Source organism: Rhineura floridana, chromosome 1 (assembly GCF_030035675.1).
Source record: "Rhineura floridana isolate rRhiFlo1 chromosome 1, rRhiFlo1.hap2, whole genome shotgun sequence".
Lineage (NCBI taxonomy): Eukaryota > Metazoa > Chordata > Lepidosauria > Squamata > Rhineuridae > Rhineura > Rhineura floridana.
Window position 1 is genome coordinate 143,704,855 of NC_084480.1, and position 27,505 is coordinate 143,732,359.

Sequence of the window (27,505 nt, forward strand, 5' to 3'; positions counted from 1 at the left end):
GAAGGCAGTCCATTTAATTTTGATGTGGTACTCCTAAGTGACTTAAATGCAGGTTCCAGTTAACACCCAGCTAGGGATAGTTCAGAATAATGTGATTGCCCATTTCGTTACCAAAAATATGAAATGTGCTGATATTTGGAAAATTAGAGACTTTCACATGCATAGGATCTATTTTTAGGGCTTGGCGAGAATTTTCTAAAAATACAATGTGGCACTACATAGTCTCTTTTGAGGAACAGTTCTTGGTGAGCCATAAAAACCACAAATACCTCGTGATAAAATTACTGTTTGGAAACATTAATAGAGCCCTGTAGAAAAATCTTAAGAGCCCTGCAAATTATTTAGCTGTATATCTTTTATGAGTGGTCTAGATTCCAAAATATTTAGTTCGGGCATATGATGATCCAAAAACGTATGCCCTAAGCCTGCACATTCTGTGAAGGTATAATTTCAGAGATGCTCCAATATATATGGATTCCAGAAATGTAAAGAGAATTTACAAACCATTTGCAATAAATTGAAAATGTAGATCGGGGTCAAAGACATTAACAGAGCATCATTAAAAAGTTAAAACTATAACTTGTATTTATCTTTATTCTTACAATCAGTATTTTCTTGATCAGGTATAATTAGGCATCTCAGAAGTTCTAATTTCTGAGTAAAGGAGTTAGAATTTTGTTTTGAGTAATGTCAGCCTGCATTCCCTTTGTATTTTTTACCTACCTTGTCAAGAAATATGCTGAAGAAAAGGAAGTAGAAGTTCTAGGGTTTTCCAGCGTCAGTGGTACACAGAATGAAAAAATGAGGATTTGGTGGCTGAAGAAAAAATTGTTTTATTTCCTGTCTTCCTGCTGTTGCTTTTTCTGCTTTGTGTGTGTGTATTTACATGCACGCACATGCTTTTTAGAATTTTTAGGCATATGGTGGTTGTTTTCTGTACAATGAGAGAAGTGGGGCAATACTATTAGAAATCAGTATTTTGGGATAGAAACATAAATGGATAGCTGGGAGAAAGTTGAAGGTGAAAGATAATGTGGCATTTGTGCCACAAAGCATGGATTATGTGCCATATTGTCTATTAATAAAGCAAGCATTGCATTGTTTTTCATTACAGCTGCTCTAAAATCTGTAGAATTAAAATATTTTAAGGTTATCTTGATTTGAAACATTGACAGTTAGACTGCTTTTGCACATAATGCTAAGTTGTGGTTTACTTTAACCATGGACTAGATGAGGAAACAAACTGGATTGTTTCTCCAAAGCTTAGTGTATTTCGCAGCTGTTTTGCCCTGTGTCTTTGTAGTTCGGCGTGCATCTGAGGTGGGATGGCCAAACAAACCATGGTTAAGTGAGACTGCTGGGTTCAGATATAATGCCAAACCATAGTTAAAACAAGCAGCGCCTGTAAGCCAAGAAAAATATGGCTTCACATCATGGCTTGTTGGCAGAAAACAAACTATGTGCTGGGTTCAAACTGTACATAATTAGGTTAAACAAACCATGGTTAAGCATTGTGTGTGAACTAGGCCTTAAGAAATGCACTGATGATAAAGTATTCTGAAATACATTCCAATTAAACAATACAGTAATTCTTCACATTAGTCTACTATGAACAGTATATAAACAGGGCAGGAAAAACCAGATACCTGGTCCCCTAGAATATTGAAATACTAATTTGTATTTATGTGAAGATTCATATCCTACTTTTCTAGAACTTATACAATACTAAAGATAGCTAACAACAATTAAAACATCTGTGAAATACAATAATATTCCACAAACAGAATATAATAAAAACAGACAAATTCAGAGGATAAAGTAGAGATATCAGATTAAAAAAATATCCAATAAAACAAAAGCCTACCTAAACAGAGGTTTTCATGATGCGGCAGAATGCCATGAGAAGGGGCTAATTGAGCCTGCTAAAATGTAAAATACTGCTTAAACTGCTTCTGTTTATTTCATTGTTGCTGTTCTGCGCCCATACAGTATTGTCCTAGGTAGCCAGTTTTTTCATTGTTGTGCTACTGCTGGGAGGAAGGGCAGGATATAAATAAAATAATAAATAAATAAATAATTGTTGAAACAATCACATCAGAGTTGATAAAAGAAAATACAAAAATTTATTCCTACATGTGATGTGGCTCATGTACTTGTACACAGCTGTTCTGGTCATGCAAGTATATTGGTTGTATTTGTTACTCTGTTCTAAGCAATAACTACTCACCTTTCCTGACTGTCATCAACTGTGCTAATAGTCTGTATTCACTTTTAAATGGGTAGTAAGATGGATAATATCAAGGGTTGGGGTGCTGCAAAAGGCAGGTGAAAGTATATTTTTGCTCCAGTGTATCTTCTGATAATGCAACTCTTTTTGTACATTAAGCCTTCTTAGAGAAAGTTGTTGACCTAGACCACATACTATGCCAGTGCTAACTGAAGGTTAGCTTGAATAAATAGTGCATTTGCATTAGTGTTCAGAAATAACTTGGAGGGAGGCAGAGGTATATGCAGCGGTGGTTGAAAATTTTGCATTCAAAATACTTAATTGTTATTGAAAGCAAGGAGCATCAGATTGTGTTCTTTTGGGTGTGATGCTATTGAAAATCTTTAATGGGGTTGCAGCTATGGAAGTGAGGCAGCTTGTACCCTTGTAGGGAGTGGAGAACAACAGCCAAGGACATTAGTGAAGCTGCTGAGTATGAATGGTTTGTTTGACTTTTGTAGTATTATTGCTGTAGTATCGGCCATTTGGGTGCCCCAAGAGGGGAGCTCCAGCCTCTTGAAAAAAACAACTCAAGTGGCAAACCCAGCTGTTCTGTTGCACAATGATATTTTCTTTATAAATTTTATGGCTCAAGCTTATAGCAGTCTTAATATGTGGATTTTTATGGTGTGGGATGTGTGTTTCAGGTGGCCTTTATTAATACTTGATGTTTGGGATGTGTCAGATTTTGTTTTGTTGCAAAGTAGATTTTAAGTTTACCAAAAAAATCCACCTTGATACAGGAACAAGTGAAATTCTTAAATTCTCTATTGTTGCAAATGAAATATTACCACTGGGATGTTTTACAATTCAGTCCTGAATTGGGAACTTTAATTGAGAATTAAAGTGGCTGTAGCTTGTTGGTAGAGCACCTGCCTTGCATGCAAAAGGTCCCAACTTCAATGCTTGGTATCTGTAGATAGGATCAAGAAAGATTCTTGCCTGAAGCCCTGGGGGAGTGCACTGTCAGTCCGTGCTAACAGTACTGAGCTAGATGGACCAGTGTTTTGACCTGTTAAACACCAGCTTCCTATGCTCCTAATTCACTTGTTTTCAAACTCCCCCCACCTGCACTGTTAAATTTCCTGGATTTATTTTTTTCTGTCTAAATGCTATATGTTCAGTTGGTCTTTCTTCCCTTAACAAGAAAAATAGAACTCTACACTAGCCCTCAAAATAAATGTCAATTCTCATTTGTTGACCATTACAGAAATTTAGTTGTGTTTTATTTTTTTTAAAAACAGAATCCAAGCATTTCTATGTTTCAAAGACCAGATTGGTTATGTTTACACGGCAATTTGTATCTAAAGGGAATTCATTCAGTCTACCTCCTCGATAGCAAATACCATTGCAATTCAGTTTTTAGAAGCTACTTAAACATGTTAGTTTATTCAGGTGTGGTTGTAAGAAACTAATAAAAAAAACAAAAGGAGGTTAACAAACGCTTGCTCCCATAATTATTAGTGCTGTTGGTGTGCTGACAAAAATATTAGCCTGCCTCCTCTTTTAAAAAAAAAAGACTGATACAATCCAGTCCAAATGTAAGCTTCTTTTTTAGTCTATTGACTTTAATGGAGAAAATATAAGCATATGCTTAAATCCCCTTTTAAAATTCGTGGACCTTAAAACTGATTAACTTGAGCTGATCAAGACCTATATTTGTCTAAATCTGGTAATTTGCAGTAAGCTTATTGTTGTCATAAGAGAGCCAGCATGGTGTAGTGGTTAAGGTGTTGGACTATGACCTGGGAGACCAGGATTCGAATCCCCACACAGCCATGAAGCTCACCGGGTGACCTTGGGCCAGTCACTGCCTCTTAGCCTCAGACGGAGGCAATAGTAAACCCCCTCTGAATACCGCTTACCATGAAAACCGTATTCATAGGGTCGCCCATAAGTCGGAATCGACTTGAAGGCAGTCCATTTCATTTTTTTTATTGTTGTCATATGAGAAACATTGATAAAGGTAATCCTAGTATCTTTCAATCTATATTTCCTTTTATTGAATGTAAACATTGCTGGTAGTAGTATACCTACTACCTACAGATGAAATGACTACAGTAGGGCCCCACTCACATGGCAGGTTACGTTCCAGACCTCCGTCTAAAAGCGAAACCCACCAAAAAGCAGAACTCCGTCAATAAAATGGAGCCTGACGCCCGAAAAACGCTGTAAAAGCGGAACAAGCACTGTATGAGTGGCGCCTTACTCTAATTGAAAGCCGCCGTATTAGCGGAACGCTGAAAAGCAAGGCCCTACTGTATTAGAAATACATCAGTGCTTCCAGACAGAGGTAGGATAAATTAAATGATGGAGGATCTCACTTCTAATGGGAGCACTTGGTGCACATTCTCTGATGCATGGTAACCTTTTTCGGATTGAGATTCTCTTCTTGCAAAGAATTTCTCATATGAATGAGATGATACAAGTCAATGCTTATACGGTGAATGTCTGATGCTGCAATTTTAAACAGACTTTTCTTGAGTAAATCACGCTGAACGTAGTGCTTATTTCTGAGTAAACATAAGATTGTGTTATACATGAGCTATAAGCATTACTACCTCATGGATAACTTGGAAAAAATAACATGAGATTTGATTGCATAAGTAATTGGTAATCTGTTTATTGAATCAAATTTATTTTGAGTATAAATAACTTGGTCTTTAAAGAAAATCTGAAATTTAGAACATGATATTCTTTAATGGCAAACAACTTGATGAAGAGATTGTTATTCAAGTTCTGACTAGAATTGCTGAGCTAAGTAACAGTTTGCTTTGGGGGGGTACCATTTGCTTACCCAGGAGGCTTGCACTAGCCTAGTGGAATTTTTGCCTTGTTTTTTCTTGATTAGCTGATCCCCATGCCATAGCAGAAGCTGTGTTTGAAACTCCTCTCAGTTTTGAAAGTGGTTTGCCATGCAGGGGGAAGGAGTGGAGTGGCTTGCTGTTCCAGAAAAAGTCAAAAGCTTCTTTGACTCATGAACTAGATTCACCGTTCTTTAATTATAAGCTGATAAATATGTATTTTGAATGAGGGACTTTGACATGGATTTTGGGCATCTGTGTAGCCTTGCCTGGGTCACTAAAGGCTTCCTTTTTATTGTCAGTTCACCACCACATACTTTTTACTGTCACTGTGCACTGGATGTACAGTGTCTTTTCTTGGATAGTGCCCGGAGCCATTTTGCTCTTCCCTGTGCCTCCATCCTGCCACTGGAGCCCGAGAGGAAAATACAGTTAGTGGTTGCACTTACCATCTGTAGCCTAATAGTAACAAATGTTTCAAACAAACAAATAAATAAAGCTTAATAAACATCAGAGTTAATAGAAAGAAAAATTAATCAGAGAAGATAAAGTGCTTCAAAACTAGGGATAAGTTGTGCTACAAATCTGATACTAGTACCAGAGTTCCAAAACCAGTTTGGAGATTTGGGGATAAGAACAGTTCCATGGTGAACCTTAAGACTGTCACTTTCTCTTTAAATTACTATTGGGCCAAACTGCTTTCAGACTTGGAATTTGGATGATTCTTGAACATGGGGGACTGCCAACAAAAAAATTCATTTTAATGGGCCTCTATATGTATTCCTATGCTCCAGTACAGGCTGACTTAGCACAGATTCACAAGTTTGCCTCCAATGCAAAGCCTCAAGTTGGATTACAGGGCAAAATACACCTCATCTTGCAGTTGCTTTTCTGGGTTCTGTATTTCTATATATTTAATTAGTAGGTTTTGGATTATTGAACCATTTGTACCATAAGTGTGTTAAAGGCCTTTGTTACTTTTGAGCTAAAATATAGGCCCAGTTTGTGCACAGTAGTAAGCTAATCCTGTGGCTTACTTCAGGAGTTTCCAAACTGTGGTGCATGAGCTTCATTCAGGTGGCCTGTGGCATGTCTGTAAAAACAGAATTAGAAATCATACAGCACCTGTCCTAGCACAACACATTACAATTCCTAAAAGTGGTCTATAGGGGGAAATGTTTGGGGACCACTGGCATACTGGGAAGAAGCGTGCTGATGAATCATGCTCAAATCACTGTGCCCATTTGCCACACTGGGGGAAACGAAGCAAAGCGCTGGCATAGCCTTATATGCAAATCAGCACTCGTGGATTCATTCTTGGGCTTGTTCTCATGGTTTGTTTGAAGAGAAGCCATGAATGCTGGTTTGCATGTAACATACTGCTTTGTTTCCTCCTGGTGTGGTACGGGGAGGAGAGGGGCAGGTGCAATTTGAGCAGTGTGCACAAGGACACTTTCCCCCAGTATGCCATAGTTCCTTTAATTATAGATTACCATTAATGTGGAAACCAGAGGGGCTGCTCAATTTTGACACTAAGCTCCATTGGGTTCAATGGTACTTACTCCCAGGTAAGTGTGTATTGGATTGCATCTCTAGACAATACAAAGAGCTGGAAATTCTTGGGCATCTAGGAACTTGAAATAATATTCAATCTCCGTGAATAGAAGTTTTTCTTCTTTGAAGCAATAGCATCTATGAAACTTGAGAATTTTCCCATTCTTTTATAAAGTAAAGTCAGTAGTTAGTTACCCAGTAGTAGTTACCCAGCTTCTCATACATGGAGTATGGGGCTGAACTCTAGTCTCTCTCTCTCTCCTCCCCGTGCTTTTTTCTCTCCCCCCCCCCAATTTCTGTTATTTTTTTCCACGTCTCTTAAAAAAAGAAATAATGGTAGCGGTGTTACTGTAACCTATCACAGGTCAGGGTGAAACCCGCTTGTGAGTCTCAGCCCACTAGTTGAAAAATATGAATGAAATAAGGCCCAATAGTTGTTACTTTTAGGAAAATAACTTCATGTATTTCCCTAAATGTGGATGGCACTCAGTTTCTCTAATTTTTGTACTTTTTTAAAAAGCAGCATTGACCTGTCAAGGATCACCTCTTAGAGATAAATGCAATCTTTATTTGGTTGCATACTTTTCAAAGTCTGTAAATATTTTATTCATAAGGAAATTAAATGTAAGGAATATATCAGAGCTAACTTAGCTGCCTACAGTTTTGGCTACAGTGCAGATCACACTTATTGTGGGTAGTGAGTACACTTGTTGAGCTGGAACTCCATCTGGCTGTAGCTTCTTTAATAATTCACAAACCTAGAGCCTATCCGCATGAAACTTGTACTTATGCAAGCATATTTCAAAATGAGCAAACCATAACTCTGATTTATTTATAACAATTCCAAATTCGTATTATGTTCCCTTCGTTCTTGTGTAAAGTTTATAAGGGAAATGAGCAATAAACCACAGTCAATTATTGAAATAACAAAACAGCTAGACATTTAATTTCTGGAGGGGGGGGTTCCATTGGAAATGTGTAATGCCTAGTTCACATTTTTGTTTCTGAAATTGTAGTTTTAATAAATGCTGTTCTGGGATACCCATTACTTTTGGATTTATTTATTTTATTACACTTCCACACAGAGTGAAGAGAGTCCAAGTCCCAAGAGACAGCGCCTTTCTCATTCAGTCTTTGACTACGCAGCAGCATCACCAGCCCCATCACCACCAATGCGACCATGGGAGATGCCATCAAATAGGCAGCCTCCTTCAGCTCGACCAAGCCAACATCACTTCTCAGGGGAACGATGCAACACACCTGCACGCAACAGAAGGAGGCAAGTATTAGATAATTGATGAATAATAGTTGTTAAGCCACCCTTGCTGACTGAGGATTGGAGCAACATATGTAACAAGCTATTAATTTAACAATAATTTTCTGAGCTGTCAAGTTTTTTACTATTAGAGTTAATTAAATAGTGGGAGATAGTGGCATGTCTACTGTCCAGGAGTGCATGCTTGTGGGTGCTAGTCTCCTGGAAGTCAAGAAGACTCCATCAGGAATGTAGCATGTTGTATTATGGACAAGTGAGTTGTGTCATCTTCTTGTACACGTGTGTTGAGAGTTGCTTCATACTACTGAGTAAATCCTGCTGCTGCTGCTTTTTGTTTGTTTCAATTGCCCAGGTTTAGTTTTATCTTTTTTTAAAAAATGGATCTTCCTCCAAGGAACAGAGATGCATTGTGTTTCTCTTCCCCATCCTCCACTGCCTATCTTCACAGTAACAGAGAGGTAGGTTTGGCTGAGAGGTAATAGCTGCACCAAGTTCACCTAAGAAGCTTCATGACAAGAGATGCCAGCTTCTAAAAAATGTAGCAAAACTCCAACGGAAGGTATCATGTCTGGCTACTCTTGGTGGTAGTAGTAACTTATTTGGCTATTGTGAGGAGTCATGTAGCTAAAATAGTACTGTGTGTTAGAGGATCTGGGAACAAATGAAGTACCTTGATCGTTTCAGGCTATCTTCTTAAAATGCAGCACGTTTTTGGCCTTAACTGAAGATTATGCTAAGGACATCTTTATAGTGTTTGTTAATGATAGTGTTGGACTATAAGACTGATGATAATGGATGTTCTTTGTAGGGTGTCAAGGCAAAAGGCCCCTTGTGTAGATTCCCCCTCCCCCTTTTCACATTTGTAGCTCACTCTTCTTCCAAGGAGCTCAACATAGCATAACATGCATATGAATTACTGATCTATCACCACAAACCTGTGTTGTAATTGTTGTTGTTATGTGCCTCCAAGTTGAGAAATAATTGGGGCAAGGTCATCCAGTGAGTTTATGGATGAGCAAGCTGTTTTAGATTGCCCCAGTTTGACATTTCCCTGCACTATAGTGGTCTTAAAAGATTACATGAATACGCTATACTGGGCTGAGCCGAGCTCATGTCCTACAGAACTGGTGAGATTTCATGTAACCAGTTGCGAGTTTATGGATAAGCAAGGAATTGAACCCACATCTCCATGATCAAAGCCCATCATTTTCTCCAATAAAATACCTTGGTTTGCTAGGTTCCTTGAAACTGTTTTAAGAATGATCCTGAGGCAGAAGCTGTTTTAGATTGCCCCAGTTTGACATTTCCCTGCACTATAGTGGTCTTAAAAGATTACATGAATACGCTATACTGGACTGAGCCGAGTTCATGTCCTACAGAACTGGCGAGATTTCATGTAACCAGTTGCGGGTTGTTTTTTTTTTTTTTTTTTTTTTTGGTGACTGCTTGAGTCTTTAATGTGAAGGGAAAGGCAGTCTTGGGCAGACCAAAAACTGTGGCTACCACTGTTGTTCTTTCTAATTTAAAATACTTACAAGCCACTTTTCAGACAAATCTCAGAAAGAGTTTTACATAAAGATGAACATCAATTAAAACCGTATATAAAACATCAAAAATAAGCTACAAGGAAAAATATCTTTTTGAAAGTTAGATCTTTCCTCCTCTGAAGTCAGGATGGTTCTTTGACAGTCCTGTGGCGGTACTGGGGAAAGAGAGGTCACCTCGGCTGGCATTGGAGAGCTTTGTGATGCTGGTGATGAAGGAAAGGAGGAAACTAATAAGAGGAAGGCTGGGAAGGAAGACTTCAGAAATTCATGTGAAAAAGCCCAAAGGCTTGGAACACGTCTCGCTTCCTAATCGCCTCCAGTCCAAACACTAACGAAAATGAGATTGTTCTTTGAGATTGTGCATTGAGAATGCAGTGCAAAAAGAAAACCACCAATTTCACACAGTAGTAACTTAAAAGCTTCTCAGTTGACATCAGTCATCACAGGGAGAGTTTGCTGCCTGGCCTGTAACCTGTGTGTTAAGTTTTTATTGACCTTCACTGCTGTAATTTAGAAATTTGGGGAGAAAGGGGCTGTGTGGTAACTTTGTGTTGCCATTTGGTTGGAGACTACAGTTGACTGTCTATTTGCCTTCCAGTCTTCTGTTACTTGACAAAAAAAATGACATTAGGTATTTATAGATCCATCTGATTTTCAGAAATTGTGGAATGTAAAACTGCCGGTTTGAAGTTCATAGTCCATCCTTTAACAAAGAAACTTCAAAGGGAGCTTGCAACATGAAACCATTGAATTACAGTACATCAAAAAGTTAAATGCTATCACTTGTGGACTGAATTGGCATAATTAATTTTTCTCACACTACATGTGTTACTTGGCTTACCAGTGCCAGAATGTCTATATCATCAGCTGTACTCTTCTACATTTAATTTCCTTCTGACCTCACAGTTTACAGTCCTCCCTCCCCCCAAATCGTGTCTATATGGACCTGCAACGCATCATGCAACTGATGAAATAGACTGTAGTTCATGAGAGCTTATGCCATGATAAATTTGTTAGTCTGTAAGGTGGCACAAGACTTTGTTTTTTAATATAAAAGGAAACACTTTGTATGTGTGTGTGTATATATATATAAGTAAAAAAGACCTTGTCCAATTTGGTTATTTGCAGTCCGCCGGTTAGACGCCAGAGAGCAAGAAGAGATCGATTGTCTCGACATAATTCCATTAGTCAAGATGAAAACTACCATCTCCCCTACGGACAGCAACAAGCAATAGAAGAACCTCGAGCCTTCCACCCACCGACTGTGTCTCCCCGTATGTTGCACCCAGCTGCTCATCCACCACAGCAGAATGCAGTGATGGTTGACATTCATGAACAGGTATATGGGAAGATAAGAATACACTATTCTAACTCCTGTTAGTAGGGTTACACTTTCTGATTTAAAATGAGATGGTACACTTCACTCTTGTACCAAAGAAAGTTTTGTCTTTGAATGCGAAAGGTAAAAATTGCTGGTTTCCCTCAAGGAAGCCATATCTGTGCTTCTGTGAGAGTCGCTGTTTTGGGTGTGCTGCCTCTGAGGCTGGGTAACTGGTGTGTGTGTTCAGTGGCTCTTAACACAGACAGTCTAGTCACACCAGCTGCATAGACATAGCAGAATTGCTTACTCTCTGTAGAAGCAGATTGGGAGGAGGCAACGGCAGAGCAGGGCATCGTTTGGAGATTCAGTGCTCCGCCTCTTCTGTCAAGCAAGTTTTTGTGTCTCAAGTGATTTCTCGTAGCCTACAAGTGTGTGTCAGCATGAAGTTTAGGAATTAAGTGGCATATGGGACAAGTGTTATGAGGACACCAAACTTTCCTAAAGTGAAATTCTGAAGTATATTGAGAGAAAATGCGAGGTATATTGCTTTTTCTTTCAGTGTGTTAAAATGCATATTTACATACACTTAAGTATTTAAATAGTTAAAAGACCAGACATTGAACTGATTTCTAAATATATTGCAAAGTCAGCCCAGCGTAGGACTTTCATGTAATCTGCTTTTCCCAGACTGGATTGGAGGACAACTTTGTTGACAGGGATGATCCTCCTTCTGGGAGTGATAGGCAGGGTCCTTTCCAATCTTCTGCCTCCTCTTCAGGGGGAGGACCCATCCCTCTTACCAGACTGACCCTTCTGTGGGTCTGACAGGATGTGGGTTTGGCTTGCTGTGCAGCACTTTCCCATCTGGGTAGATAGTGTGTTGTCTCCGTAAGTCCTCCTCTCCTGCTTATTGTGCTGTGTGAATGTGAGGTCTTTTGCCCGTCCTTTCCTTGTGCCTGTGTCCCCTTGGGCTTTGGTTTGGATTCCATTCTTCCCTGTTCTACTGTTGTTCTGGGGTTGCGGCAGCAGGCTTAGTGGTGGGGGGGGAGATGCTTTTTTATTTTTTTTGGTTTTGTAGTACTGCCACCAGAGCCCAGAATATAGGGACAACAGACTACTGTACTGGCTGTAGCAGACGGTCCTTGTACTTCCATTTTTCCTTGCTCTCTGTGTTGCGGACATAACCACAGTTTTGGTGGGAATGCCGTCTTAGAACACAGTTTGCTTCTGGGAACCTTTTTTTAGCAAGAGAGCCATTTTTTCTGTCCTCCTGCTGCTGCTTTCATAATTTTTTTTTGCAGGAGCACCATTTTGAAAAGTGCTTTTTGCTCACTCTTTGCTTTACTGCACCTCCTCCTTTTTTCCAGTGGGGGGGGTGTCTTGGTCTTTACTTCTGACGTACAGCTTGCTCTGGTCTGCTTCCCAGAGGGCAGATTGTGTGTGTGTGTGTGTGTGTCTTCTGCCCATCCTTTCCTCCTGTGGATGGTCTAGTTGCATGTGGCGGCAGCAGCTGCAGTTGAACATTGGCCCACCGTGTTGTGCCTCCATAATGTTGAAGATTGACTGTCAAGTGTGCTCAAAGGAGGATGCCCTTAAACTTCGGGGGCTCCAGTGGAAGCACAGTACTATACACTCATGTTGGTGGGCTGGGCTGTCAGGTGGTATACTTAAATTACTGTGGGCTATTTGCAGTCTTGCAGCCACAATTAATTTTGATTATTTGGATCTGTGAACAGTTTGGGCCATTTGAACTCTAGAGACCATCACCTTATATTCATTACCATCCCTCTTAACAATAGCACACTGGATACAAAAGTTGAATAGGAAGAAGCCATGGAAAAGTGTTAATGGTGGCTGCTCAAAAGTTAAAAACTCATATTCATGAGAGGAATTCTCAGAGACCTGTGAGGACTTCAGATGATTACATTTCATATTTGTGTTTTTATAGACTATAAAAACATAGATACAAGCTTGCATGATTAGGTAAGATACAAATTCAGATAAAAATGAACAGTGCTTTTTCCATGCTGTTCACTAATAATCTGAAGGGAGGGGGGGAAGAGAAAATCAAATCTCCTGGCCTACAAAATGAAAAATACGTCTAGGTGAGGTTATTGCTTCAAGATAAATCTGAAGCCATCAAGTAGAATGGATTTAGTGACTGAAGTAACCTGTGAAGTCGTACTTCAAACCTTCATAGTGAGCAACTCTGGGTCATTTTCAACATAGTGCTAAGTAAGAAGTTCTGTCAGCACAAGGATTTCTGCTTGTTCAGCGGAACATCTGCCTTTCCCCCCTCTGTGCCCCCCCCATCCGGAGCAGAATTGTGGAGGGTGCAGGACACCCGGGGGGAGAGGGAGGGAAGTCCTGTTGGACTAGTGGTGGTAATCCTGCACTGATGGGACATTTTAATTGAATACTGCCCACTATCTACAATCTTTTTTGGATGTTGCTTTCATGAGAACATAAAAGCCCTGCTAGATCAGACCAAAGGTCAGTCTAGTTCAGCATCCTGTTCTTGCAGTGGCCAAGCAGATGCCTATGGGAATCCTATTATTATTAGCATTATTGAATTGATACCAACCCTTCCTCATGAAGGAGCCCAGGGCAGCATAAGCAGGACTTATGGCACCTGTACTCTCCCCACTCATGTTCCCTAGCAACTGGTATCCAGAAGCATATTTCTTACAGTGCTGGAGATAAGAAGCAGCCATTCTGGCTTGTAGCTGTAGATAACTGTAGCCTTCACGAATTAGTCTAATCTTCTTTTAATTCCCCTTTCTTCTAAAGGCCAGACTTGATCTTCACATTGTGTAGATGTCTTTTACATTTCAAACTATGCCTAGCAGACAAATGCAATAAAGTGGTTACATGAATTCTTAGTGGTAAACAAATGAAAGTCCACTTAGTCTCTGGTTTAGTATAAAGAAATTAATACACTCATGCTTCTTACATTACCATGACTGATTTTAAGTATTTTTGCAGATGTGAGTGTGCTGCCTCATATTTATAGAAGCACAGCTCCAAGAATATTACATGGGTTAAAAAAATGAAGTGGTAAAAAAAAGTTCTCTATTTAAAGCATTAGTGTTTTCAAACAGTTACAACAGAATGAAGTCCAAAAACTAACTGTCCTCTAAAAATCTCCAGTCCCTTCCAGAAGCATTGTAATACTCTGGAGGCTCCTGCTTTCTGCAGAAAAGGCAGTAGATTTTGGACAGTCTTAGGTACTGGGCATTTGGGGGCCTTATTTCTGTGTTTTAATTTCTGCTTATTTTTGAATCCTGTGTTTCTATCTAGAAATGCCTATAGCTCCAACATATGGCCAGTAGGAAAAATTTGACCATGTGGCTATTTTTGAGACATTTACTGTGGGGATGTGAGTGTAATATATGGCATTCCAGATGTTGCTGGAGTCAACTACCATCAGCCCCAGCCAATATTGCCAGTGATCAGGAATGATTGGTCTTGTAGTCCCAACAACACATGGAGGGCAATAGATTAGTCACCCCTGCTTTACAGAAAGAATTGCCGGGGGGGGGATATTTAACTTGCACAAAGGTATTCTTGATTTCACAAGAACATTTTGCTGTCAACTAGGTAGTCAGTTGACAATATTTGACCAGTGTCCCAACCCTGGAGTACCGCATTTGTGGAAAATCAGAACTGATTCATCTCAAATGTTTTAATACATTTAGCCTGTTTTGTTTTGAAATACTGTCTAACAGAATTTGTGCTGGGGGGGAAATCCCATCCTTCCGAATTTGGTAACCTAGCAGACCTGCTGAAAGCTGCTTACATTTTTTTTCCACAGATTCACCAGGGCACGGTCCCTGTTTCGTACACAGTGACCACAGTGGCACCGCATGGGATTCCACTTTGCACAGGTCAGCACATACCAGCTTGCAACACACAGCAGGTCCCTGGGTGTTCTGTGGTTTTCAGTGGACAACATCTCCCTGTCTGCAGTGTGCCTCCCCCAGTAAGTAGTTTACTCTTCTTAATGTTTGAAGATAAACACTTAAAATGGCTTTGGAGGTTGTATGAGGTAGACAATTCTATGCATATTTACTTGGAAATTAAGTCATATTTGCTGTGGTAGAACTTCAAATTAAAAGTGAATACAATTTTGTCTTGTGTGTAAGAATACTTCATCAAGTATTTATTTTATTTATTTATTATTTAATTTGTATCCCACCCTTCCTCCCAGCAGGAGCCCAGGGCGGCAAACACAGCACTAAAAACACTTTAAAACATAAAAAAACAGATCTTAAAATGCATTAAAACAAAACAGTGTTAAAACATTTTTTAAAAAAACTTTTTAAAAGGGTTAAAAACATTATTTAAAAACTTATTAAGCAATTCTAACACAGATGCAGACTGGGATAGATCTCAATCTAAAAGGCTTGTTGAAAGAGGAAAGTATTTATGAATATATGTATATATTTAAGTATATTCCACAAACAATTATTTTAGCAGTAGAATTTTGTGGGGTGGAGGGGTTGAGTGTGTTTGAGTGTTAATTTTGTAAGGTAGTTTGTCTAAGCTCTGAATGTACATCCTATCCATTTGCAATTACAGTCTTTTAAAACTTGGAGGAGGAGGTCTGCCAACAGGGTAGCACCCTCCTATGACAGCTGAAAGCTTCATTAGCATAGATGCATTGTAAAGATGCTTCCATTGTAGTGGAGCAAACAGGGCACCAGGGACTATCATGGGAAGCCTTGGATTTGCCAGGTCACCCCCAGAAAGAGCAAGAAAGTGTGCGAGCTCTGGAGCTGATGTAGTTACTTTCTCTGCCGTAGAATCTCCACACCTTCCCCTTAAAGGTTGATCTGTAAGATAACCAACTAAAACTGTTGAAAAAGGCTGGGATCGAAAATATAATCCCTTGTACTTGATTTTTTTCCAAAAAAATCACAGTTCTGCGCTGTGTAATCCAGATTCTGCTCCAAAGAGAGGTGAACTCTGCAACCTCTGAGTTCCAACTTAAATAAATTGTTTTACTTTACATGTTTTATTTTGTTTCTCCTACTTGTAGAAAGGACAGTTTCTTCTGTGGGAACAGTATTCACTATGTTAATAAATCCTGCTTTGTTCTATTTAGATGTCCTTTACAAATGTAACAAGCAATCAAATACTACATGTTGCATAAGATTTGTGAATGTTTCTTTTCTTTTGCAGATGCTTCAGGCATGTTCTGTTCAACACTTACCAGTTCCATATGCAGCATTCCCACCCCTTATTTCTAGCGATCCATTTCTTTTGCATCCTCCACACCTCTCCCCACATCATGCTCCACATCTGCCACCTCCAGGCCAATTTGTTCCCTTTCAAACACAACAATCACGGTCGGTAGGTATCTTTAAAAAAAAAAAAAATCTCCTGACTTCCTCTAGTAGTTGGTTCTGGAACACTGGATTTAAGGCATTGTACTTTGGTTGGCCTTCTAGAAAAGCAGCTGAGAATGCTCAGCCAAAAATCTTAAGGGCTTTTGCAAGTGAAAGCAAAGCTTCTAGTGTAGAAGTCTCTGATCTACAAAATCTGAACTGGGAATGGAAAGCCTTCATCACTCTACTTTCCAGTCTGCTAGAAAAGCAGAAGAAAAATGGTATCTGAGTGTTCTCTAACAGTGGTTTCAGAGAAACTGAACTTTAATATTTTTTCCTCGGGGGGAAAAAAGATAGAAGTAATTCTCACAATTTTGAATTGTCACTTCATGTTCATTTTTGAACCTTAAGCGCAGCTGGAGATAAGAGCTTTTCTGAAAGATGGTATTTCATATTTACAGGCTATGGTTAGTTGAAAGGTGAAGGGGAGGCACAGGAGATAATTGAAGCATCTTTTTAGCGTCAATTCTTTTGTGTGTGCTTTCTTTGTCTTGGACTCCTCATAGAACAAGTGAGTCGAGATTCTGTTCATAAACATGAAGTTGACCTAAGCAATTATAATTATTTGTTATACTGGTAAGCATGGCTACTGTTGCAGCATCATGACTTTGGAACATGTGTAAGACAAGGATTTAGAGCTTTAGCAGAACTTGAATTTATGCAGTTGCTTCTCTGTATCTAGTAACTAATCAAAATGCTGATCAAGGAAATTTTGAAAATTGGCAAAATTTGTATAAAGAATGAAACATATACACTCAGAGAGAAGTATGACTCTACTTATCAAGCAAACTTTACTTGATAAGTATCTTACATGCTATCCCATTTCCTAAGCACTATTGAACTCAGTGGGACTTGCAGCACACTGCTCGATATAGTCTTCTCAAAAGTAAGTCTTCAAGTGAATGGTAGTTGTACATATAGCGAGGTGCAATTCTAACTAGCATAAAGGATCTACTGGTCTACTTAGTTGTGAAGCAGCATGTATAATGGTTAGTATGTTTTTGTTTAGGAAATACTTGAACTACAGTAGGAAAAAAACTAGTTTGAAATCAGGGTTTTAAAATGAATGTTGACTCTTTATTAAAATTGATCCACTCTGAAACTGGCTGGCTGTTAAATACAGCTATCTGAGAATAAATGAAAAGCAGATTGAAATAAATTTTACCAACAGCTTAAATCCATAAATCTTGGGAGTTTTCATATTAGCTTGGTCTACGACAATGTAGATTCTACCTTGATATACGTTACATCATATTGTACTTTTTAGTCTTCAGGTGTGAACAACATGATATTCTGGTGTTTTCAAAACATATTTATTCTCAGACAGATCTGCAGGGGATTCTGTAATTGTGAGACAATTGCTGGTGATTTTTCCCTATGTGCACTCATAAGTTATAAGGAAAAATCACTTGATAAAATGATTAAAAAGTCACCCAGAAATAGAAAAGTACAACTAATTTGGTTGATAAACTGCAATGAGAGCTAATGTAGGACAGAGTTTCCCAAAATGGTTTGCCTAATCCCTGCTTTTCCAGGGCAGGAGTTACTGTGTGTGCATGAATTTGGTGGGTTATCCTATAACATTAGAAATCTGATTATAAGTAACATGATAGGCAACTAGAGTAGCTCTTGAGTGGATGTGGTTTTCTCAGTCTACAGGTTAAAAAGTGGAGGCTGGCGCACACTTACTGAAACATCCCCTCTGAAAGCCTCAGACTAGAGATAAAAAAGGTCATTTCACATACTAAGCAACCAGGGTGTCATCATACATAGATACAGATACTGGAGCAAGTAAATGTTCTCAGTGACATGGTAGTGGGAAAATGTGGCATCGTATAATGAACAGGAACATAATATTTATACTGAAATAGGCACCAAACATTACATTACTATTTAATGAAATGTATATGTTCAGAATCATGAGAAATGTTAATTTCAAGCAAAATATTATGCATATATAATATATGTACACCACTTGAATAAAAGAAACTACCTTCAAGACAGTATGAATATGTTTGCACAATATATTATCTACTTGATAAACTTTAACAAATAACTTTGTTTGGTGACTAACCATAGTAAATTATATCTTTCAGACGTTAAACAACCTTTTTTTGCTTTTTTCTGCAGCCTCTTCAAAGGATAGAAAATGAAGTAGAGTTGCTTGGAGACCATCTTCCTGTGGGAGGTTTTACTTATCCGCCTTCAGCCCATCCACCAACATTGCCTCCCTCAGCCCCTCTCCAGTTCTTAACGCATGACCCTTTGCACCAAGAGGTGTCCTTTGGAGTAGTAAGTGATGTTTTTCAGCATTTTCCCATGATTTCATTATGCATTTTTGTACATTCTGCTTCTACTCTGTGCTCTGAAACTATATTTATTTTAAAAACACATGCATGCACACTTTTATTCATTTATTTCAGGCGATTAAAATGAAGAACATCAAAATGTAGAAAATTAGTTTCAGTTTAATGGGTTGGATTCAACATTGTGCAGAGCAGACCACGAACTAGACTCTCTTATGGATAGAAGGAAGGGAAGGCATACATGCCAATTACTTCTTCCCCCACTGCAGCGGCTTCTATCCCACAAAATCTGCACTGAAGGGTTGGGGACCCTCCAAAACAGCATGGGGGTAGTGCTTGGGGCTGCAGGGAGGAAGGGTGAATCAATGGAAATAGCCCCACCACCACCCATGGCAGTGTCCAGTTTGCAGATCAGAATTCTCTGCTAAATCTCGCTTGCTTCTGCAAATGGAAAGAACCCTTCTGTTGACAGAACAGTAGATCTAGATCCAACCCTAGAATTAGGACAAATGTGTACAACAGACTTTCATCAACTTCTGAAAGTCAGAAGTTGAATTGTTATATCAAGGGAAGTTGCACTGCTTGGAAAAATGTACTTTTGAAATGTAGAAGTTTAACTCTTTCAGTGCCATATTGGACTGATATATTTTACAGTGTTTTAGACTACTAAAATGTTTTTCTGCTTCTGTTAGCCTTATCCACCCTTTATGCCTCGAAGACTCACAGGACGCAGCAGATACCGATCTCAACAGCCAATACCACCACCTCCTTACCATCCCAGCCTATTACCATATGTGCTGTAAGTATCTCTTGTCTTTATAGCCTAGCTTTAGGATGGATTATTCAGTTTTCTGAAAAAGCCAGCCTATAGCTGTCACCCCAAAGGGCACCCTCTACTTCAGTATAAAAAAGGGCTTAGGAGAAAAATCAAATATTATCACTCATAATTTGTGTGGATGCTATTTTAGGACTTTTACCATGGTCCTAAGAGTTGCAAGTGAAGAGTGCAATCCTCTGGGAGAGTGCAGTCCTCTGCCTGTCCCCATTGCAGTGAATTGTAGCCATACAGGAGCAGAATTGGGTTTTTATGCTGCTCCCATTAATTGCAGTGAGACTTGTATTGGATAACTTTCCTGCGGTTTTTACCTCCTCTCTACCCTGCCAGAAATGAGAGTAATCCCTGCTTCTGCATGCCAGAAGACGCGGAGGAGAGGAGGTTGGTGGGAGGAAAAATAATGAATGGCTAGTAAACTAAACCAATTGGGTATGAGACCACCTTCATATGAAACACGTGGTCTGTCCCCCTCAAATATATTCCTGTGTAATTAACAGGTGGATTTCTCCAAAGCTTCCATCTGTTCTTGCCTTATGCCTTTGTAGCTTGGCAAGCATCTCGGGTGGGGTGGCCAAACCATGTTTAAACAAGGCTGTTGGGTTCGGACATATTACAAAACCATAGTTAAAACAAGATATGGTTTGTGAGAAGAGGAGGAGGAGACTCCTTACTGCGTGGGATTGAAACCGGGTACGTCGAGAAAACGCATGGACTTGCCAGGTATGCTGTTTCCCTGGAGGACAGATTAAAAATGTGACTGAAGGGTTGCAAACACTCATAAAGCCTACTGACACATACCCCTTTCTTCTCATCCATGTGAGAACGAATGAAACTGCCAAGCGGAGTACAAAGAAATCACATCAGACTTTGAACCTCTGGGAAGGAAACCTTGGGGCCCATATAGTTTTCTTACCCATTCTTCCAGTGCTTAGGAGTAGAAAAGGAAAGAAAAATTCCTGGAAGGTGGACTGCTGGCAAGTGATGGGTTGCACCTCACAAGGACTGGGAAGAATGTGTTTGGCCACAGCATGGAGAACTTCATCAGGAGGGCTTTAAACTGAATCCTAAGGGGGAGGGAGACATGAACTTGGAGGTAATGATTGACAAAGGCTTATACACAATAACAGGCACTGAGAGATGAGCTCTAATGGGGCTCAATGATAGTCTTCATAAATATGTAGGAAGAAAGCCAGACCATAAATCACATAATCTTCGATGTCTGTATACTAATGCCCGCAGTATGGGAAACAAACAGGATGAACTTGAACTCTTAATACCACTTGATAGGTATAACTGAAGCTTGGTGGGATGACTCCCATGACTGGAATACAGCAATTGAAGGATATAACTCCTTCAAAAATAACAGAAGGAATAGAAAGGGAGGTGGAGTCACACTGTATGTTAAAAATACATATTCCTGCACAGAAACACAGCAGGATGAGCTTGGTAGCCCCACCAAGAGTATCTGGGTTGAAATTAATGGGACAAGGAATAAAAGAGCTCGGTGGTTGGAGTCTGCTACTGACCACCTAATCAAGGAGAAGACCAGGGTGAAACTTTTGAAAAACAAATTGCCAGTGTTTTGAGGAGGCATGATGTAAGTAATGGGGGACTTCAGTTACCCCGATATCTATTAGGAGACAAATTCTCCCAAACACGGTCCCTCCAAGTAATTCCTGACTTGTGTTGGAGATAACTTTCTCCTACAGAAAGTGAAGGAAAGAACAAGAGGATCAGCTATCCTTGACTTGATTCTAACCAAAAAAGATGACTTAGTGGATGAAATGGCAATTACAGGAACTCTGGGGGAAAGTGACCATTTATACTTGAGTTCTTGATTTTAAAGGAAGCAAAAGCTGAGAGTAGTAACCGTAGGCATAACCTGGTCTTCAGGAATGCTGATTTTAACACAGTGATAAGTAAGGTTCCATGTCAAGCAACCCTAATGAGAAAAGGAGTCCAAGATGGGTGGGAGTTTCTAGAAAAGGAAATTCTAGTGACACAATTGCAAACAATTCCTACAAAGAAAAAAGGTGGAAGAGAGCAGAAGCCGCCAATATGGCTTCGCAAAAGGCTTAGAGATGACTTGAAAACAAAAAAGGACACATGCAGGAAGTGGAAGGAAGGCTAGGCCACAAAGGAAGAGTACAGACAGGTAGTGTGGAATTGCAGGGTAAAGCTGCAGGTTAGCTGAGCTGAGGTTAGCAAGGGATGCTAAAAGCAACAAAAAAGCTTTCTTCTGTTACATCCATAGTAAAAGACAAAGAAAAGAAATGGTGGAACAGCTACTCAATGAGGATGGCAGTGAGGATAACAGATGGCAAAGAAAAGGCAGAAGTACTTGATTCCTACTTTGGTTCAGTCTTCTCCCTAAAGAGAGTCAATGATCCTCCTGGCAAATGTGAAGGGGCAGAATTGCAGCTTGAGATTGATAGGCAAATGGTCAAGGAATACCTAATTATTTTTGAACGAGTTCATATCTCCATGGCCTGATGAACAGCATCCTAGAGTGTTGAAGGAATTGGCTGAAGAATTCTCAGAACCACTGTCTATTGCCTTTGCAAAATTGTGGAGAATTGGTGAAGTGCCGGATGACTGGAGGAGGGCTAATGTCCCTATCTTCAAAAAGAACAAAAAGGAGGAGCCTGAGAACTGCAGACAAGTCAGCCTGACATCAATCCTTGAGAAAATTCTGGAGCAGCTTATAAAGCAGTCAATCTGTAACCCCTGGAAAACAGTGCAGTGATTACTAGAGGCTAACATGGATTTATCAAGAACAAATCCTGCCAGACTAATCCTACATCATTTTTTGATCGGATAACCTCCCTTGTAGACTATGGGAATACTGTGGACATCATATATCTTGACTTCAGCAAATCTTCTGACAACGTGCCCCATGATTTTCTGATTAGCAAGCTAGCTAAATGTGGGCTGGATGGAACTATGAGATGGATCCACAGTTGGCTACAGAATCTTACTCAAACAGTAATGAGCAGGATACCGCAGGGCTCAATCCTGAGCCCAGTGCTCTTCAACATTTTTATTAATGACTTGGATGAGGAGGTGCAGGGAATGCTTTTAAAATTTGCAGATGATTCAAAATTGGGTGGGATTGCTAATACCCTGGGGGATAGAAACAAAATTCTAAATGATCTTGATAGGCTAGAGCATTGGGCTGAAAACAACAGAATGAAATTTAAACGGCATAAATGCAAAGTTCTACACCTAGGAAAATGAAACCAAGTGCACAATTATAAGATGGGAGATACTTGGCTTAGCAATACTACATGCGAGAAGGATCTTAGAATTGTTGTTGATTACAAGTTGAATATGAGCCAGCAATGCACAGTGGCTTCAAAAAAGGCTATGCTGTTTTAGGCTACATTAACAGAAGCATAGTTTCCAAATTCCGCGAAGTATTATTTCCCCTGTGGCACTGGTTAGACCTAATCTTGAGTACTGTGTCAAGTTCTGGACACTGTACTTTTAGAAGGATGCAGACAAAGAGGATCAGGGGACTGGAAACAAAGCCATATGAGGAGAGACTGAAAGAACTGAGTATGTTTAGCCTTGAGAAGAGGAGACTGAGGGAAGATATGATAGCACTCTTCAAACACTTGAAAGGTTGTCACACACAGGAGGGCCAGGATCTCTTCTCAGTCATTCCACAGTGCAGGACACAAAATAACGGGCTCAAGGTACAGTAAGCCAGATTTTGGCTGATCAGGAAAAGCTTCCTAAATGTTAGAGCGGTATGACAATGGAACCAATTACCTTGGGAGGTGGTGGGCTCTCCATCACTGGAGGCAATCAAGAGGCAGCTGGGCAGGTATGCTTTAATTTGGATTCCTGCGTTGAGCAAGGGGTTGGACTTGATGGCCTTATAGGCCCCTTACAACTCTCCTATTGGATGATTCTATGATTCCACATCATGCTTTTTTGCCAGAAAACAAAACATGGGTAGTTGGTATTTTTATTAACTAAATCATGGCTTAACATTATGTGTGAACTAGGCTGCTATATAGGCAAGTAACACTGCGTATTTTATAGCAGTTTCTTTTCTGCAAGTGAATTTGTGTTTGAGAGATGCTTTTCTTTCTGCTGCCCAATTCATAATTTCTTAAAACCTGCACGTGCCTTCTGAGGTGTAGCAGGTGGCTATAGGGGAAAGGCCTTGTGGTTGGTAGCACTCTGACTGGGATGCTCTCTCCAGGGAGACTTGGTCTACTTTGACACCAAGTAAAGATACTTCCTTAACTTGTAGGTCGTCCTGGAAACCATTTGAATCAAATAAATGAATAAAAATTTAAGTTAAAATACATTTTCAAAATTTTGTCTAACTCACATCTCTGCAAGTATGGGCTTATGTAATATAGTGTGTAAGGGTAGAGGGGACAGTTTTATATGGTTTAGGATTTCAGAAATTTTAATTTATTTTTAAAAAGCAATAGTATGGCACTACTTGTATCAATATAGCTCAGTACAAAGAAAATATACAGCAATAATAATTCTTGCAAACCAAATGTGAGAAATAGGATTTTTCAGTTTTGCAATAGTTCCATCTCTCCACCTATACAAATTAATAAAAGAGTGAATAGTGTGGCTACATCCTGAATTAAAATGAAATTTGAGTTCTTGACCAGTTTTGAAAGCCTGCAAGCACAGATAAAAAGTCAGGTTCTTTTGTTGTTGCTAGTACTATGTCATGATGCTTATTGCTTTCTTTTCTGCAGATCAATGCTTCCAGTGCCACCTGCAGTTGGCCCAGCCTTCAGTTTTGAGCTGGATGTAGAAGACGGTGAGGTAGAAAACTATGAGGTTGGTTAATATTATACAAATGTGGGAAGTATAGCCCATGAAACTTCGATCATGTTCTTAAATTATTTTCTAAATATGTTGCTTATCAATGTATAAACTAGCAAAATGCATTTTTCTGGAACAAAACACTCACAACAACTTCTACCATACATTTTGTGAGAAAGTATGGTTACGCTCAAGGGTTTCCAGGAATTTCTTTTTTTCATCAGAAGTGTGTATGGCAGTGCATGCTGGACCTTATGGTTGGGCCTGTATGTGCTCCCAGATAATTCAAATGCTGAACTGAGAGCAGCTACATTCGCTGTCTTGTGGGGCAAATTTGCATGATTTCTCAGTTTGTAAAATTCTGGTTTTGCTGGTCATCCCCGATTGTGATGTCATATGGAGAGCACTTTAAGTTCAAGTGGGTGAGTTAAGGTTCTAAAGGGGTGAATTTTTTTCAAAGGCACTGCTGAACTTGGCAGAAAGACTGGGAGAGGCTAAACCAAGAGGACTGACAAAAGCAGACATTGAACAACTTCCATCTTACAGATTCAACCCAAATAACCATCAGTCAGAACAGACTCTGTAAGTACTCTTTCCCTGGTTGAAGCTTTAGTATGAAGTCCCTTGACCCTGATTGACTTGAGTCCAGCATAGCAAGTAATCTTATGTAAGTGTAAATAACTAGTAAATGCAATCATTTCTCTGCCTTCTTAAAAGTACTTCCCAGTTTAGAAGTTAAGTAACTGGTAAAAGATTTTTTAAAAAACCTTTCACATATCAGAAATACTTAGTGACATTTAGTTTGGAATCTTAACAGATTTTCCAGGTCTTTGATGTTTTGATTCAACTGAATATTGCTCACAATCCAGCGAGTGCACAATTAAGGATCTGTTTGGATGTTACAAAGCTAGTATGGGTGGTCGTCTTCTATTCCCTCCATTTAATATTACTGGAGTCAGATTTGGAACAGCAGTGATGGAATGCAGGAGCCACACACTATTGCTTTAACATGGGAAAGCCCTAAGTGCATGAATTGTGGTCACTATTCATGTGAAATTGAGCCTTTTATGATTCCTGTTAGGATGTCTCTTGCAGCAGCATTTACAGAAATCTGTCACATAAACTTCCTTAACAAGAAATAGAAAGGGGTAGGTGGGGAAAGTTTTTTTATTATTATTATTATTACTAATCCTCATTCACTCTGCAGTCACTTCTTATTAAATGTGTGTGTGTTTAAAAAAATAAAAAGGCCTACATTTTTAAATAAATAAAACCAAACTGTTGTTGCTCTTGTTGAATAAGGTATTCTGCAATCTCTCTTCTAGGTGTGTAGTGTGCATGTGTGACTTTGAGTCAAGGCAACTACTTAGAGTTTTACCATGTAACCATGAGTTCCATGCCAAGTGTGTCGATAAATGGCTTAAGGTAATATTGTTTTTAGAAAGAAACTACAGTAACCTAAATTCATATTTGGATTGCATGCCGCCACTTTTGCAGCAATATTTCTCAGTATAACAGCATTTTTTAAAAGAAGTGTGAATTGTGAATTGTCCGTTATATGGCTTATATTTATTTAAGATGAAGCTTTTTGTTAAAAAAGAATGAGAAGCCTTGGAGGGCTATAACTCTAAATTTCTCCAAAATTTGTCTTTGCAAGAATTGTAATTGAATATGAAATATAATATTGTAAAGAATTCGGCTGGGGGAGTCAACCCCCAAACCCAGGGCAATTGATCCCAGGCAGGCACAACCCGTGCCTCTTTTTCCAGGGCTGAGTTAAACCAAAACCAGCTCTGTGAGGTAGGTAGACTCAGGGCCGGCACCAGTTGTGACTGGGACCTTGAGCACCAGCCTGCCCTTGGGCCCCTGCTCCCAACCCCCCCCCCCGACCATGCAGGACGACTTTACCTGCCTCTTCTCTCTTTCTGTGAATACGCTGGGCACGCGCGGGTCACTGCCATCAACCAAGATGGCAGCAGAGGCTTCTCTAAGGGGCTGATACCCCCCACCATCTTGGTTGATGGCATGCCTGTGTGCTACGCTGCATGCGCACACATGCCTGCCATCAATCAAGATGGTGGTGGGGCATCAACCGCTTAGAGAAACCTCTGCTGCCATTTTGGTTGATGGCAGCTGCGCGCACAGCGCGGAGGGCGTTCACAGAAAGGGAGCAGAGGTAGGTGAAGTGTGTGGGCACTGCAGGCCTGCATGGTCTGTAGGTGGAGGCTGGGAGCGCCATCTCTGCGATGTGTGGCAGGGTCAGGAGTCGACTCTGCCGAGGATTGCAGAAGGGGAGCACTATCCCACACTCTTAAGGAGGGGCCTGACCTGGCTGCCCTTTGGCACCGGCCCTGGCTAAACTGCCAACACCCCTTAAACCTGGTCACTCGCTCTGGGCCAAGGGAAAACTCAAAGTGGGAGAAATAGACCTGCCAAGGATTCCAAAAGACAAGAGTCAAAAATGCACTCTTTGTCTTGGAGCCTTAAGGAAAAATACCCAATTATACGGTAGTCTGTGGCTAAGTGGCTGAAATTCCCCCTGTAATGAACACATGCTGGTGAATAAGAGGTAGTCTTTATTAAAATAAAATTATTACTGCAAAAAATATAGCAGCAGAATAGTTTCTTAAATCAAACACCCAGAAGTTTAGGTAAAATGCAAAAATACAGAATTCAATCACAGGACAAAAAGAACATCTGTCTAGCCTATTCTATGCTTACACATAATAGGAAGACAGGCAGAGTAACTTCATGATTCCACATCTCCCCAGAGATGTATAGCCTGGATAGCCATAGGAACCTCAGATGGGAACACAAAAGAACATTGGAGAACAAAGACTCAAAATCTTAGCTCTACTTTTATTGGGGAAAAAGCCCAGCAGTAGCCAGGAATTAATTAGCCAATCAGCCAAATTAAATGAATTAGCCAAAACATCAAGTCTGCAGAAGCTGCTAATATTTTTACAGTGAGGTCTGTTAACCTCTAGTATACCTTGGTTGCCCATAAATCATAAGGTTGTGCTAATTTTGTGGATTTTCTGCAGCTCTTAAATATTACTAGATGCCACCATTTCTTTCTGCAATGCACTGAAAAGAGCTCAAAGTAGCAGAGCACTGTAATGATAATGTCTAGTGTGTTTTGGGATGGTTTTCATGTCAATGTCATAAACAAAATTCAAAGTGCCCCGTACAAAAAGAAAGGCACTTCCGCTTGTGCAAGGGTTTGTGTGCCTGGTTATTTATTTATTTTGCTGATTTCCCCCTTCCTACTGCTGCCCCATATACCGCATCACATACCGTTCTTGAGGGTCTCCCAAACCTGATGAGCAATTTTATTTTGGGGGGTGGGGCAGGGGCTGCAGCAAGAAAGAAGAAAGGACTGTTCTGTGAGCAGAACTTTTCT

The 27,505-nt window shown here is 39.8% G+C and overlaps 1 protein-coding gene across 4 annotated transcripts in view; it reads left to right on the plus strand.

Moving 5' to 3' along the window:
• RNF38 (ring finger protein 38) overlaps window positions 1-27,505 on the plus strand; it is a 132,731-nt gene that overhangs the window by 100,096 nt on the left and 5,130 nt on the right. For all 4 annotated transcript variants that reach the window (XM_061634700.1, XM_061634722.1, XM_061634711.1 and 1 more), the window contains 9 exons: window positions 7,710-7,903; window positions 10,576-10,786; window positions 14,583-14,750; window positions 15,953-16,123; window positions 18,289-18,450; window positions 19,157-19,263; window positions 24,033-24,117; window positions 24,563-24,684; window positions 25,428-25,527. In XM_061634700.1, coding sequence (XP_061490684.1) covers window positions 7,710-7,903; window positions 10,576-10,786; window positions 14,583-14,750; window positions 15,953-16,123; window positions 18,289-18,450; window positions 19,157-19,263; window positions 24,033-24,117; window positions 24,563-24,684; window positions 25,428-25,527 — 1,320 coding nt within the window. The remainder of the gene's footprint in view (window positions 1-7,709; window positions 7,904-10,575; window positions 10,787-14,582; window positions 14,751-15,952; window positions 16,124-18,288; window positions 18,451-19,156; window positions 19,264-24,032; window positions 24,118-24,562; window positions 24,685-25,427; window positions 25,528-27,505) is intronic.